The 15,579-nt window shown below is 48.5% G+C and overlaps 1 protein-coding gene across 1 annotated transcript in view; it reads right to left on the bottom strand.

The window, feature by feature from the left end:
• Window positions 1-15,579, bottom strand: part of LOC137455305 (calsequestrin-2) — a 52,766-nt gene that overhangs the window by 6,875 nt on the left and 30,312 nt on the right. The window contains exons 6-8 of the mRNA XM_068166005.1: window positions 14,451-14,581; window positions 5,802-5,847; window positions 1,204-1,258 (exon numbers count right to left, since the gene is read on the bottom strand). Of these exons, the coding sequence (XP_068022106.1) occupies window positions 1,204-1,258; window positions 5,802-5,847; window positions 14,451-14,581 (232 nt within the window). The remainder of the gene's footprint in view (window positions 1-1,203; window positions 1,259-5,801; window positions 5,848-14,450; window positions 14,582-15,579) is intronic.

The following is a 15,579-nucleotide window of genomic DNA, read 5'->3' as shown; positions in this document are numbered from 1 at the left end:
CTAATCTCACACCCAACTCTCTGCACTGTCTCAGAGCCACAGAGCAAGATGGATGCAGCATTAGGGAGCAAATCGCACGTCCAGAGAGGGCAATGAGGATGGGGAGAGGCCTTGAGCACAGCCCTATGAGGAGAGGCTGAGGGAGCTGGGGTTGCTTAGCCTGGAGAAGAGGAGGCTCAGGGGAGACCTTCTTGCTCTCTACAACTACCTGAAGGGGAGGTTATGTTCAGGTAGGGGTTGGTCTCTTCTCCCAGGCAACCAGCACCAGAACAAGAGGACACAGTCTTGAGCTGTGCCAGGGGAAGTTTAGGCTTGAGGCAAGGAGAAAGTTCTTCCCAGAGAGAGTTGTTAGCTATTGGAATGTGCTGCCCAGGGAGGTGGTGGAGTTCCCATCCCTGGAGGTGTTCAAGAGGGGATTGGATGTGGCATTTGGAGCCATGGTTTAGGAGTGATGAGGTGTTGGGTGACAGGTTGGATTTGATGATCTCTGAGGTCTTTTCCAACCTTATTGATTCTATGATTAGATACAACCCTGGTGCTGGGAGGGAGGGGATGACATTTTCCCCCCACTTGCCCATCTTCTTATATAGAATCATAGAATACATCAGGTTGGAAGGGACCTTTAAAGGTCATCTAGTCCAATATCCCTCTGCGGTAATCAGAGACATACCCAGCTAGATCAGGTTGCTCAGAGACCCATCAAGCTTGACCTTGAAGGTCTCCAGGGATGGGGCCTCCACCCCCTCCCTGGACAACCTGTTCTAGTGTTCCCCCACCCTCATAGTCCAGAATTTCTTCCTAATACCCAGTCTAAATCAACCCTGGTCTAGTTTAAAACCATTTCCCCTTGTCTTAGTGCTACATGCCCTTGTAAATAGTCCCTACCCATGTTTCTTGTACTGGAAGGCTGCCTTAAGGTCTCCCCAGAGCCTTTTTTTCCTCCAGGATGAACAACTTTAACTCTTTCAGTCTGTCTTCACAGGAGAGATACTCCATCCCTCTGACCATTTCTGTGGCTCTCCTCTGGACTGTCTCCATCAGCTCCAGAATATGAATTCCAGTTAGCATACCTGCTAGCATGAACACCCAGAATCATCCCAGCTCCACATCCTGGTAAGCTGGAGCTTCCCCATGCAAACAAAACACATGAAAGTACACTTTCTTGAGTGACAGAGTCACACAAGGAGGAAAACAGCCTCCTACCTGGGTCATCTTCTTCAGCAAAGGCCACGATGTGGATTCCCTCCATGTCATCCTCCTGGAACCAACAAAACAATTACTGATGGACCAGAGGATTGCAAAGGGAGGCTTGACTGGAGCCTGGCTGATACACCAGGCTGTAGGTAAAATTAACATCCCACCACTGATAATTCACACTGTTCCTAAGGCTATTTCAGGATATGTTCAGTATGGAAGCAAAATTTAGGTCCTACTGTAAGCCCCAGGAAAAATCCTCAAGGGCCCTGAAGCTGGTGAAGAATCTAGAGAGAAAATCTTAGGAGCGTCTGAGGGAACTGGGATTGTTTAATCTGGAGAAGAGGGGGCTGAGGTGAGACACTGTTAAATAATAGAATAGAATTAACCAGGTTGGAAAAGACCTTTGAGATCAAGTCCAACCTATGACCCAACACCATCTAATCAACTAAACCATGACACCAAGTGCCCCATCCATCTCTTCTTAAACACCTCCAGTGATGGTGACTCCACCACCTCCCTGGGCAGCACATCCCAATAGCCAGTCTCTCCTTCTGGGAAGCTGATGTGAGGGCAAGTCAGGGAGGTATTAAGTGCTGAAGCAGGTAGTTTGGGTAGCACTGCTGAAACCCTTCATCTGAAAATGAGGTGGACATCATGTTGACAAAGGTGAGGGAGCTTCTGATGGTGCAGAGAAAAGCCTTGCCTGTAGAGAAGGTCAGGAGCTCTGTGGCATGAGCTCACCTTCCATAAAACCAGGTCACCTACTCTCATATCTACCGCCATGACCAGCCCCCTGTGGCGGTTTCAGGCTATGCCTTTAAAAGTTAGCTGCAGATTTTGAGCAGAGAAAGTGGAGAAATATAAAACAATTCACAGTTGGGTGTAAAAAGGAAAACAGAAGATTGTTCTAAACGATTTTCACTGGCCAGATGTGTGAGATGTACCCCCAGCAATCTCACAATCTGCCTGGCTGGAGAGAATCTTATCTACTGTCCTTGCAGATAAGCACACTAACGATGCTTTGAGCCAACAGGACTCCTGAAGTCTTTGCTCTTTTCTCCTAATTGTAGAGGAAAGGAGGAGGGGGGAGGAGAGCAGAGCAGTTTCCCCACTCCTCCTGGGATGCCAGGGGGGTTTCCATGCTGTTCTGATTGTAAATACCTGTACAATAGTGTGCATACTGTATATTTGTACATATTCATTGCATTCCATTGCAGAGTGTTGTTACTGCTTGTATAATAAAGCTTCCATTTGCTTCAGACTGAGTGCTGCCTGTTAATGCAGTGGGAAGCTTCTAAACCACTACTCCCCCAGACATGATCTTTTGGGGGTCAACAGGTGTTTCCTCATGACATGGGAGCCAAGGTGGCTCACTAGGTCCCCTTTTGGGAGGTGAAGGGCCTATGCTTGAGGTAAGGGTCTCTGTGAGCAGTGAGGAGAGCTGTGTGGGAGGCTCATTTCGGGGCTCCAAAGAGTGGAGGACAGAAGCGGCGACCCGGCAGACTGCTGCTCTCCACGAGTAATGGGTAATGATATTGGCAAAGGCCAATGGATCTGCTGGCCAGTTCATCATCCTCCTGCTATGAATGTCATCTCTGAATTATCCCACAGACCAGCTTTGCCTTCCTTGCTCACCACCAGTCCCTGCTTTCCATTTCAATTGCTTTTAATGCGGAGGGGAAGAAAAAATTCCCATCTAAATGCTAATTTCTTTTCCCTTCTGAGCCCAGAGGTGACAAAGCCACCACCAGAATCTGAGAAGGGGGAGGGAAAAAAAAAAAAAGGCCTGAAAGATTAAGTGGAAAACATTATCTTTAAAAACAATAGAGGATGCTGGGCCTTTGCTGGTGTCTTCAGGGAATACCTTTCCACTGGAGCATCTGGCTGGACCACGTACAGCTGGCAAAAGCTGTACTATTACTTTTCCTCCATGTTTGCCAGCAGTGTTGTCAGACAGCACAATAAATACATACAAAATAATAGATATGTGTTGTATAATTATATAGAGAATAGAATTAACCAGGTTGGAAATGATCTTTGAGAACATCAAGTCCAACCCATCACCCAACACCATCTAATCAACTAAACCATGGCACCAAGCACCCCATTCAGTCTCTTCCTAAACACCTCCAGGGATGGTGACTCCACCACCTCCCTGGGCAGCACATTCCAATGGCAAATCTCTCTTGCTGGGAAGAATTTCTTCCTCACCTCCAGCCTAAGGTATATAATATAGCCCTGTTCTGACCTCCAAAGAAACAAACAAAACTGGATTAACTTCAGTGGGCGAAGGCATTGAGGGTGTTCTGAACTTGCAGCAAGATCAGAATCCAGCCCTTTGTCTCTTGGAGGCACAAGTCACCTACTCCTAGTAGCAGGCAAGCTGTGTGTTCCCAGGCTGTAGGTAAAATTAACGTCCCACCACTGATAATTCACACTTTTCCTAAGGTTATTTCATGATATGTTCAGTATGGAAGCAAAATTTAGGTCCTACTGTAAGCCCCAGGAAAAATCCTCAAGGGCCATGGAGCTGGTGAAGAATCTAGAGAGAAAGTCTGAGGAGCATCTGAGGGAACTGGGATTGTTTAATCTGGAGAAGAGGGGGCTGAGGTGAGACATTGTTAAATAATAGAATAGAATTAACCAGGTTGGAAAAGACCTTTGAGATCAAGTCCAACCTATGACCCAACACCATCTAATCAACTAAGCCATGACACAAAGTGCCCCATCCATCTCTTCTTAAACACTTCCAGTGATGGTGACTCCATCACCTCCCTGGGCAGCACATTCCAATGGCCAATCTCTCTTTCTGTGAAGAATTTCTTCCTGACATCCAGCTTAAACCTCCCCTGAAACAGGTTGAGACTGTGTCCTCTTGTTCTGGTGCTGGTTGTCTGGGAGAAGAGACCAACCCCCACTTGGCTACAACCTCCCTTCAGGTAGTTGGAGAGAGCAAGGTCTCCCCTGAGCCTCCTCTTCTCCAGCCTAAGCAACCCCAGCTCCCTCAGCCTCTCCTCACAGGACTGTGCTCCAAACCCCTCCCAGCTTTGTTGCCCTTCTCTGGACACCTTCCAGCAACTTAACATCTTCTTGCTCTCTGAAACTCACTGAAAGGAGGTTGTAATGAAGTGTGGGTTTTGGGGGGTGGGAGGAGGTGTCAGTCTTTTCTTCCAACTAATTAGCCACAGGACAAGAGGAAATGTCCTCAGGTTGTGCTGGGGAAGGTTTAGATACTAGGAAAAATTTCTTTACTGAAGGAATGGTGAAGCATTGGAATGGGCTGCCCAGGGAGGCAGTGGAGTCACCATCCCTGGAGGTGTTCATAAAACACGTAGGCATGGCACTCTGGGGCCATGGTGGTGTTAGGTTGACAGTTGGACTTCATGATCTTTTCCAGTCTTAATGATTCTGTGACTTTAAGGGACCTCTTCTCTACTGCAGTCTCTCCTTCAAAACAAAATGAGAAGCTCTCATGCCTAAGTGACTCACAAGTCCTGGCTCAGCTTTGTTACCTCTTGCCTTTCTGTATCAAAGACTCACAAGTTTTGTTGATGCTTTGGAGTCCTGCGGTGTCTCACGTTATGCAGCCAAGCACGGAGGCACCTCAACGCTGTTATAAGGGGCTGTAAAGCACCTGTTCAGCTTAGCTTTTCAGCATTCAGCTGGCACTTGATGTTCCCTGGTGCGCTATTAACATCGTGCTTGCTCACAGCGAAGGGATAATTGGTTATACACAATTTTTCTTTCATTCTTCACCCTCTCCCTCTTCCCACCTCCACTTGCAGACCAAGAGAGTTCTCAGTGCGTGATCAGTGCCAGATCAGTGCCAAACCTCTGGTTAGTTCCTCGCAACTGCCGACCCGCGGCCTGCTCACACTGTGAGGAGTACAATCAGTGCATGCTTTGCTCTGTGAGCTGCACAATTAGCTGAACTGCTTGCTTGTGTGTGGAACTGTACAAGTGCTCTGGTACATTTTCCATGAGTCATCTGTTGGGTACAATCTCACCTAGTGAGCAGGCCACTGAAATCACCCCACCACCAGCACTGACACCCATTAGATGAGACAGAGCATCCTTGGGGAGGATGTTCTTAATAGCTATGTCATGGTTGCTGGAGATGCCCAACATCCACCTGGCACACATGGTTAGCTTTCCCCATTCCCACTCTGGAACAAACAGGGCCCAGATCAGCTGTCCATTGCTGTTGAGCAAAGACTGATTTGACATTGGAATCTGCTGCCCAGGGAGGTAGTGGAGCCACCATCACTGGAAGTGTTTAAGAAGAGACTGGGTGAGGCACTTAGAGCCATGGTTTAGTTGATTAGATAGTGTTGGGTGACAGGTTTGACTCAATGATCTTGAAGGTCTTTTCCACTCCACTCCACTCCACTCCGTTCCATTCCACTTTGCTCTGCTCTGCTCTACTCTGTTCTAACCCAGATACTGGACATCACAGTAAGACTTTCCCTTCCCAGAGAAGGGAAAGTGGCTTGGCAAGGAAGGAAAGCTAATGTCTTGCTCAGCCAAAGGCTTTAGCTCCTGAGCAGCAGTTTCTTGGTGGAAGCTGGTAGGGAACTCGGGGTTTCCCATGCACACATGCTTACCCATGTCTCAAACATGTCTTCTGGGCGCAGCTTCCGCAAGGTGGCCCTGAAAGGAAGACAGAAACATTCTTTGGGGATATGTCCAGCACCTTCACACATGACATTGCCAGCATCATGGAGAAGGTCACTGTGGCACATGTAGTTGGTGGATGGAGTCAGCACAGCCAGGCACATTCTGAATACAGGCACAGTAGGTCAATGCACATTTTTCTTCATGGTGGTAAAGCTCTGCCCTTGTGTGATGGGTTATGCCCATCCTGAAAGAAGGGGGAGATTGGGGGAATGGGAAGGGGTTGTGAGAGCCTTGCTCTCCCTGGAGGGCGTTTTCCCCCCGGGGAACCGAGTTAGTCTGTTCCACTCTCCCTCCCTGTCCAGCAAGCCTATATAAAGGAAGACACTGCAGCCATTGGCTCTCTTTTACTTCTGCCTCACCAGGATGAAAGGACCAAGAGAGTCGCTGCTGGTTTTACCCCAGCATAATTTCACCATAAAAATCCTTCCAAACTCAGCTGAAGCAAAGAAGACAGGATAAACTTTGGCAAGAAAATTAGATCCTAATAACCACTGGCAAGAAAATGTAAACCTTAAGACTGACTATTCTGGGTTACACCCACCCTGGGGGTGGGGAGGATTGCTTCCCCCAGAAGACAAAAGAAACCTGACCCAGGTGGACTTGGCTTCTTCCTCCCAGGAGGAGGGGTCCCCCAGGTCTAAGTTGCTCTGTTCCACTCTCCCTTCCTGTCCAGCAAGACTATAAAGGGGAGGGCATGGCAGCCATCTTTCTCTTTGCTCCTGCCTCATCTATTTGAAAGTACCAACAGCTGCTGCTGGCCTCCTGGTTCTGCCATGTGGTCAGGTCTGATCTTCTCCCTGCTGCATCCAGGCTTCTCTAAAGGACTGAAATCCACACACACCGAGGGAGATGCAAGGCCATCCACATTTGGTTTTGTATATTTCCCTATTCATCCTTATTCCTTACCCTTGTAAACCCTCCCTGGTACTGCTATATATATTTTGTCATTAAGAAATTTACTTCTACCTCCAAACAGACTCCAGATTATTTTTTGGTAGTTTTACCTCCAGTCTCTTTGGGGGCAGGGGGAGGATTTCTCAGTTTCTTGCTACCATCTGAGCTCTTAAACTCCAGTTAAGGCTCAAACCACTACACTGAGCAAAGCCAAATTTTTTGAGAAGTAGTTAAAAGGAGAAAAAATAGTAAATATTTTCAGACACATTCATAGCAGGAACCCTGCCAGAGGTCCTGGCAGGCTGAGAGGTGATTGGGGTGTTGAAGGGGCACCCAAGGAACACAGGGCTATAGCAGACAAGCACAAGGAATCCTTTGCTCTGCTGCTCGCTGTGGCATCAGGTGTTTAGGGAGGCTCCCCTAGCAGAGAAGATCTCCTTGGCTCACCATCCCCTGAAGCTGTTGCAAAGAGAGGAATCACTTGATGGGGTCCTAGAACAGATTGGCAAAGGGATAGCATGTTGGCAGAACCAGGTGGCCTCACTGTGATGTGTAAGCTGTCACTTCAGTTTGTTTCACTACAAGTGTCCAGAGAAGGGCAACGAAGCTCACAGGGGTTTGGAACACAGCCCTGTGAGGAGAGGCTGAGGGAGCTGGGGTTGCTTAGCCTGGAGAAGAGGAGGCTCAGGGGAGACCTTATTGCTCTCTACAACTACCTGAAGGGAGGTTGTAGCCAGGATGGAGTTGGTCTCTTCTCCCAGGCAACCAGCACCAGAACATGAGGACACAGTCTCAGGCTGTGCCAGGGGAGGTTCAGACTCAAAGTGAGGAGAAAGTTCTTCACAGAGAGAGTTGTTAGCCATTGGAATGTGCTGCCCAGGGAGGTGATGGAGTCACCATCCCTGGATGTGTTCAAAAGGGGATTGGATGTGGCATTTGGTGCCATGGTCTAGTCATGAGGTCTGTGGTGACAGATTGGACTTGATGATCTTTGAGGTCATCAAGAGAAGAGACTGGATGAGGCACTTGATGTCAATGAGTGCATGGAGGTATGCTGGTCAGTGCAACAAGCTACCTTTGGAGGACCATTAGACAAGGGCCCTTACTAAAGCCTCCTAGAGAAGCAAGAGCTGAAGTTAGAGCAAAGGAGGGGTCCTCCTGTGGAGTAATGACATTGGAAGATGAACAATCACTCTGCATGACAGAGGGGACTGGCCAATTGAAATTCATAACATATGCTTTGGCAGCATCATGTGCATAACATATTCTCACATAATCTAAAAGAGATGGGAATGCAGCAATGTTTGCTTATCATATCCAATTCTTTGACATCCAACAAAGGCCTGGCTATGAGGAGATACAGAGGGACCTCCTGAGGCTTGAGTGTCTGCTAACAAGTGATAGAATGAAAAGAAATGGCCTCAAGTTGCACCAGGGGAGGGTTATATTGAGTACTAGAAGAAACTTCTTCACTGAAAGGGTTCTCAAACACTGCAACCAGCTCCCCAGGGAAGTGGTTGAATCCCCATCCCTGGAGGTGTTTCAAAGCGATAGAGATATGGTGCTGAGGGGCATGGTTTAGTACCAGACTTGGTAGAGTTAGATAATGGTTGGACTCAATGATCATAGAGGTCTTACCAATGAAAATGATTCTATGATAGATAGACATAGGAAGTAAAGCACTTGAAGGAAAACAACTCTGGAAATCCAGGTGCAACTACAGGTTTAAATAAATCATAGATAATTATTCTCTCACAGAAAAGGGGCCCAGGTATCACAGGTTTAGAAAGCATCAGCTTCAAAGGCAAAATGCAAAGAGAAGGTTACAAATAATTGGGAATTAATTGGGAGTAAACCACATTATTCCATTATGGCAGTGGACAGCTCAGGCTGGGGTCAGAGTGGCTAGAGAGCAGCCAGGCAGAAAGGCACCTGGGAGTACTGGTTGCTAGTAGGCTGAACATGAGCCTGCAGTGTGCCCAGGAAGCCAAGAAGGTCAATAGCATCCTGGCCTGTATCAGGAATAGTGTGGCCAGCAGGAGCAGGGAGGTCATTGTGCCCCTGTGATCAGCACTGGTTAGGCCACACCTTGAGTCCTGTGTCCAATTCTGGGCCTCTCAGTTTAGGAAAGATGTTGAGTTGCTGGAAGGTGTCCAGAGAAGGGCAACAAAGCTGGGGAGGGGTTTGGAACACAGCCCTGTGAGGAGAGGCTGAGGGAGCTGGGGTTGCTCAGCCTGGAGAAGAAGAGGCTCAGGGGAGACCTTCTTGCCGTCTACAACTACCTGAAGGGAGGTTGTAGCCAGGTGGGGGTTGGTCTCTTCTGCCAGGCAACCAGCACCAGAACAAGAGGACACAGTCTCAACCTGTGTCAGGGGAGGTTTAGGCTGGAGGTGAAGAGGAAGTTCTTCATAGAAAGAGAGATTGGCCATTGGAATGTGCTGCCCAGGGAGGGTGGAGTCACCATCCCTGGAGGTGTTTAGGAAGAGACTGGATGGGGTGCTTGGTGCCATGGTTTAGTTGATTAGATGGTGTTGGGTGATAGGTTGGACTCAATGATCTCAAAGGTCTTTTCCAATCTGGTTAATTCTATTCTATTCTATTCTATTCTATTCTATTCTATTCTATTCTATTCTATTCTATTCTATTCTATTCTATTCTATTCTATTCTATTCTATTCTATTCTATTCTATTCTATTCTATTCTCACAGTGAATGCATGTGTGGTTCTGGCCATCCCATCACAGAAATTACATGAAAAAGAGGCATGGAAATATTGCAGTGGTAAATGAAAGTATGGAATGCCCTCTGTTTGGTGGAGATTAAATAGAGAAGAACTCATTATCTTGTAAAAGAGGTGACTGACAGGGGATTTAGCAAGGGGTCTAAAAAAGTGGGAATGGTGAAAAAACAAAAAAGGGAATGGTTGCTGGAGTATGTCTAGAGAAGGGCAAGAAAGCTGATGAAGGGTCTGGAGAGCAGGTCTCGTGAGGAGCAGCTGAGGGAAATGCAATTGTTTAGTCTGGAGAAGAGGAGGCTGAAGGGAGACCTTGCCACTCTCTACTACTACCTGAAAGGAAGCTGTAGTGAGGTGAGAGTTGATCCCTTCTCCCTAGTATCAGGTGATAGAATGAGAAGAAATGGCCACAAGTTGAACCCAGGAGGGGACTAGATTGAATATTGGGGGAAAATTTCTTCCCTGAAAGAGTGATCAGGCACTGGAACAGGCTGCACAGGGAGGTGGTGGAGTCACTGTCCCTGGAGGTGCTCAAGAAATGTGTGGACGTGGCACCTAAGGACATGGTTTAATGGCCATGGTGGTCTGAGGTTGACAGTTAGATTCTAGGACCTTAGAGGTTGTTTCCAATCAAAACAATTCTATGATTCTGTGATTTTTCCTCTCAACAGCAGAGCTAGGAGGCTCACAGACAAATTGTTAGGTAGCAGTTACAGAATGAATGTCTCTTTTGATGCCATAGAATGATAGAATGATAGAAGCAACAAGATTGGAAGAGACCTCAGAGATCATCAAGTTCAACCTCTCACCCAACACCTCATGACTAATTAAACCATGGCACCAAGTGCCATGTCCAATCCCCTCTTGAACACATCCAGGCATGGTGACTCCACCACCTCCCTGGGCAGCACATTCCAATGGCTAACAACTCTCTCTGGGAAGAACTTTCTCCTCACCTTGAACCTAAACTTCCTCTGGCACAGCTTGAGACTGTGTCCTCTTGTTCTGGTGCTGGTTGCCTGGGAGAAGAGACCAAACCCCACCTGGCTACAACCTCCCTTCAGGTAGTTGTAGAGAGCAATAAGGTCTCCCCTGAGCCTCCTCTTCTCCAGGCTAAACAACCCCAGTTCCCTCAGCCCCCCCGCACCAGGCTTGTGCTCGAGGTCTCTTCCCAGCCTTTTTGCCCTTCTCTGGATGCATTCAATGATGCCATGAATAATTCAGTTGCCAAATTCACTCCTGTCAGATACTTTCAGCATTAAAATAGAAATGAGATTAAATAAACTACTACAGACATGGAAGAAATAATCACTAAGCACAAGATCAAGGATATGAGTTTTGAGCCAGCGAGTCTCCTCCTTGCTGATTGTCAGGAACTGGAGGTGGTATCAGGTAAATGTGTGCTGTGTACTCATGCATGCTTGTAGCTGGTTTCCAGGATGCTTTCCTGAGCCATTCTCTAGGGGCAGCTCTTGGAGAAAGAAAACTCAGTGGGAAGGGTTTGATCACACTCACATGTACTGATTGCTGTGGAGTGACTCAGGATTTACTCTGATTGCTTCCCTGCGCTGTAGGGAGCAAGGCAAATGGGGTTCAGGTGAGTAAGAGCGAGCAGAATTCAGCCCCCACATCATTACACCACAATTAGAGAGCAAGGGGATGAAGGGTGGGGAATGGGTGTCCAACTTCAGCCTTTTGCACTCAAAACAGTCATGAACCTAGAGGTCTTCTACTGCAGGCAGAGGAACTACCAAGTAATTTGTATTGGTGCAACTGAGACCAAAGCTGAACGGAGCCCTTGAAGTCAGGGCACCTGGCCACAGTCCCCAGATGGACACCCATCTGTTGTGAAACCTTGGCCAGGTCACCCCACCATGCTGAACACTGGCTTCCTGACCTGCTCAGCAGAGAATGAACTTCACTACCACCACCACCCACAGCTGCCCAGGGAAGCATCAGACAGGAGGCTGTGTACCTGGGCTTTCTCTGGGCACCTGCTTCAGCTCCCTTGTTGAAGCTACAATGAGAGCTCAGCAAATGACTAGGGATGGTCTTCAGAGGTTCCTTCCAACCCCTAACATTCTGTGAGATCCCAATTTCTGTGCAGGGCTGGAGGAAGAGGTGGTGAAGCCAATCTGTGCACAACTGCAGGGAGCCCTATTTGGAAGAGCTGTTTAAAGCATGCCAAAAAGCCTGGGCACTACTGAGCACTAGGAGATTTCTCTAGTGATGTGACAAGGCTCCTTCTTGGGGACAGAGAGGTGGCAGCAGGGCTTTGTACCTCAGTGGAGGAATAGCTGACACTTGCCAGCTGGGATGGAATGAGAAAATCTGCTGTGTGAGGAGGAGAACCCAAGTGGGTTTCTACATCTGCCTGAAGAGGACCAGCTTCTTCCAAGTTGTCTACAAGGATCCAGCACCTGGCAGCTGATGAGGTTCCTTCAGTTTTCTCTACAGGCCTGATCATCTTTGTGCCTGACTGATTCCACTTCCAGCCTTTTGATTTAGATCCTTTACTGGTGATACAGCAGGAGGAAGCACTTCTGCTCTGAGAGACTCAGCATTAGCTGCTGGGAGTACATCAGTGTCTGATAGCAGAGTTTTTCCCCTGCCATGGCAGCACCTTGGCAGGTTTGGATTTCATGCATCTGATTTCATGAGACTCCTTTTGATTCCTTTCTGAGCCTTGAAACTTGCAAAGCACATGGTCCACCTCCTTGTTCCTACCAAGCACCATATACCATTGTGAAATATGTAAGACCTGGGTGGGGGGGTTCCACTGCAATTTAGAGCTGGTGCAGAGCTTGCCTTATTAGGCTAGCATTTAGCTGACTCTGTTTAATCAGCCTCCTGATGCTTGACAGAAAGAGCTTGGGGAAAAAAAAAGATGAGAAGTACAGAGGTCAGGAAAATCCAGGAGGTCTGCAAGGTGACCTGCTAGTACATGGGAGACAGAGGACTCCTTCGTATCTTAGAAAAGGCAGAGAATTGTCTCTGGGCACAAAGGTGATGGAGGGACTGGAGCATCACTCCTATGAAGAGAGGCTGAGAGACCTGGGGCTGTTTAGTCTGGGTAAGAGAAGACTGAGAGGGGATCTCATCAACACTTACCAATATCTAAAGGGTGGAGGTAAGGATGAGGCCTGACCCTTTTCAGTTGTGCCCAGTGACAGAGCAAAGGGCAATGGGCACAAACCACAACACAGGAGGTTTCACTTGAACTTAATGAGAAACTTCTTGCCTGTGAGGGTGCTGGAGCACAGGACCAGGCTGCCCGGAGGGGTTGTGGAGTCTCCTCCTCTGGAGACTTTAAAAACCCTCCTGGATGCATTCCTGTGCAACCTGCTCTAGATGATCCTGCTTAGAAGGGGCTTCTCTTGAACTCTGTTCTGATCCCCTGAATGTCTGCTGGGAAATAGAGCTGCAGGAGCAGCAGATAGCCTCTCTAACTATCCTGCACTATACTTTTAAGGGTGTAAAACTAAAGCACCTGTAAGGTAATTGGTCACTTCTACCTAACACTGTGATTTTATATGGAATCAGACTTTCCAGTCACTTCCAGACTCCTGGTAGATGAATCCCTGAACAGCTGTGCAATAAATCTGATGGCAAAAAGCATGGAGCATCCACAGCTCCTGCTGAGTCCATCAAACACTGTAGGTGCTCAGCAGGACATGAGAGACCCAACAGCAGCCATAACAACAGTGGCTTCCTCTCTGGGCCTGCAATCAGCAGGAGCCTCTTAGCACATCATGGTTCCTTGGAGCTTGGTTTGTGTTTGGATGCTGCCTAGAGGCATATCTGACATCAGGAGAGAGGTATACTCACTAGTGAAGCTGCTTAGGGGAAGAAGAAGACTAGAAGGAGTTTGGATTTGGCTTGAGAGGCCTTGGAGCAGATCATCTTCTGTGTAGATCTAAGCTAAAAGCATGGGCAAGTAGGGCAAGGTGTCCACTCTCCACTGCTGGCAAGCCTCCCTACTCTTTGAGAGAGAACTGACCAGAGGGAAGGAGGGATGCTGTGGTATCACAGCCCCATGGTATCACAGTATCACCAAGGTTGGAAGAGACCTCAAAGATCATCGAGTCCAACCTGTCACCACACACCTCATGACTAGACCATGGCACCAAGTGCCACATCCAATCCCCTCTTGAACACCTCCAGGGATGGTGAAGGGATGGTGGTAGGGTCTGGTTTCAGCTTACATACCTGTACACCTGAGAGTAGGAAAAGACCAGCCAAAATCAAGGTCTATAAATATCTAAAGGGTGGCTGTCAAGAAGATGGAGTTGGCCTCTTTTCAGTCATGGCCAGGGGACAAGGGGCAAGAGTTCCACCTAAACCTAAAGAGAAAGCTTTTTACTTTGTGTGACTTTTCTCTCTAACCCCTTTTGGGTAAAAAGGGAGGAAGGGGGAAAGGGGGTTTTGGGGGGGCCCTCCTCTATGGAGGGGGGGGGGCAGTGTTCTGTGTTATGTTCTCTCCTGTATGCTCTTGTATGCACTGCAAATACTGTATATTGTGTATATATTCACTGCATTTCATTCTGCTTGTAACATACAGCTTCTCTGCCTGAGTTAGCTGTGGTTTGTGTGAACTGAACTTCTCTCACTACCACACTTTGAGAATGGAGCACTGGAACAGGCTGCTCGGAGAGGTTTCAAAGTCTCCTTCTCTGGAGAGTTTCAAAACCCACCTGGATGTGGTCCTGGGCTGCCTGCTTCAGTGGTGGGGTGGGAGTGGGGATTGACTACATGATCCCCAGAGGTCTTTTCTACCCCCCACCATTCTGGGAATCTGTGGGATCTCAGTCTTGGGCCAGCAAATCACCCAAAGGTGGTCATCATCCTGTTGTTTTTTTTAACTGAGGGATGCCTTAGAGCAAGGAGCCTGCCGTGACAGACACCTTTATCCACTTGCCATGGCCAGGAGTGGCCTGGATGCTACCTACCTTTTGTGCTCCTTCACAAACTCAACCAGCTCCTCTTCTGAGTAAGGCTTATCAGGGATGTGAACAGGCTCGTCCATAAACGGTTCGTAGAAGTCCACCTCGTTCATCTTCAGGCCCAGCTTCTTGGCAACCTGGTACAGTGCAGATGGTCAGAGATGAGCGGGCTTGCCATGCCTCTGCCATTCAGAGTGGCAGAGATGAGGTCAAGGGGCTTGCTCTCTCTCACCATACACTTTCAAGGGTGGCCAACAAAATATGAATGGAACTTTCCTTGGTTAGTATCAGGATCAGTCAGGATGAGTCAGGATCATCTAGTTCCAAGCCCCCTGCCATGGGCAGGGACACCCCACACTAGATCAGCCTGGCCACAGCCTCAGCCAGCCTGGGCTTAAACACCTCCAGGGATGGGGTCTCAACCACCTCCCTGGACAACCCATTCCAGGGCTTCACCACTCTCATGGGGAAGAACTTCCTCCTCACCTCCAGCCTCAATCTCCCCACCTCCAGCTTCATTCCATTCCCCCTAGTCCTATCACTCCCTGAGATCCTGAGCAGTCCCTCCCCAGCCTTCTTGTAGCCCCCTTCAGATACTGGAAGGCCACAATGAGGTCACCTCAGAGCCTTCTCTTCTCCAGACTGAACAGCCCCAACTCCTTCAGTCTGTCCTCACAGGAGAGGTGCTCCAGCCCTCTGCTCATCCTTGTGGCCCTTCTCTGGACACCTTCCAGCACCTCCAGATCCTTCTTGGAATAGGGGCTCCAGAACTGGAGGCAGTACTCCAGGTGGGGTCTCACCAGAGCTGAGTAGAGGGGGAGAATCACCTCCCTTGCCCTGCTGGCCACACTTCTCCTGATGCAGCCCAGGATCTGATTGGCTTTCTGGGCTGCAAGTGCACACTGAGAGCTCCTGTGGAGCTTCTCCTCCCCCAGCACCCCCAAGTCTCTCTCCTCAGGGCTACTTTCCAGCCAAAGAAATGCTGATGCTCTCTACACCACTGGCCTCAAGAGCTGGGGCAGAGCTAGGCCAGAATCAACATCCCATAAACTTAATTGGGATGGTTTGCAGACCTGCCTCCAGGCTGCAGAAATGGCCTTTTGTCTTGTGACAGGGAGAACCCCAAATGCGGACA

The sequence above is a fragment of the Melanerpes formicivorus genome, unplaced genomic scaffold (genome assembly GCF_026170545.1).
Source record: "Melanerpes formicivorus ecotype bairdi unplaced genomic scaffold, bMelFor1.0.p_v2 SCAF_95, whole genome shotgun sequence".
NCBI lineage: Eukaryota > Metazoa > Chordata > Aves > Piciformes > Picidae > Melanerpes > Melanerpes formicivorus.
This window is presented reverse-complemented; position numbering and strand designations above follow the sequence as displayed.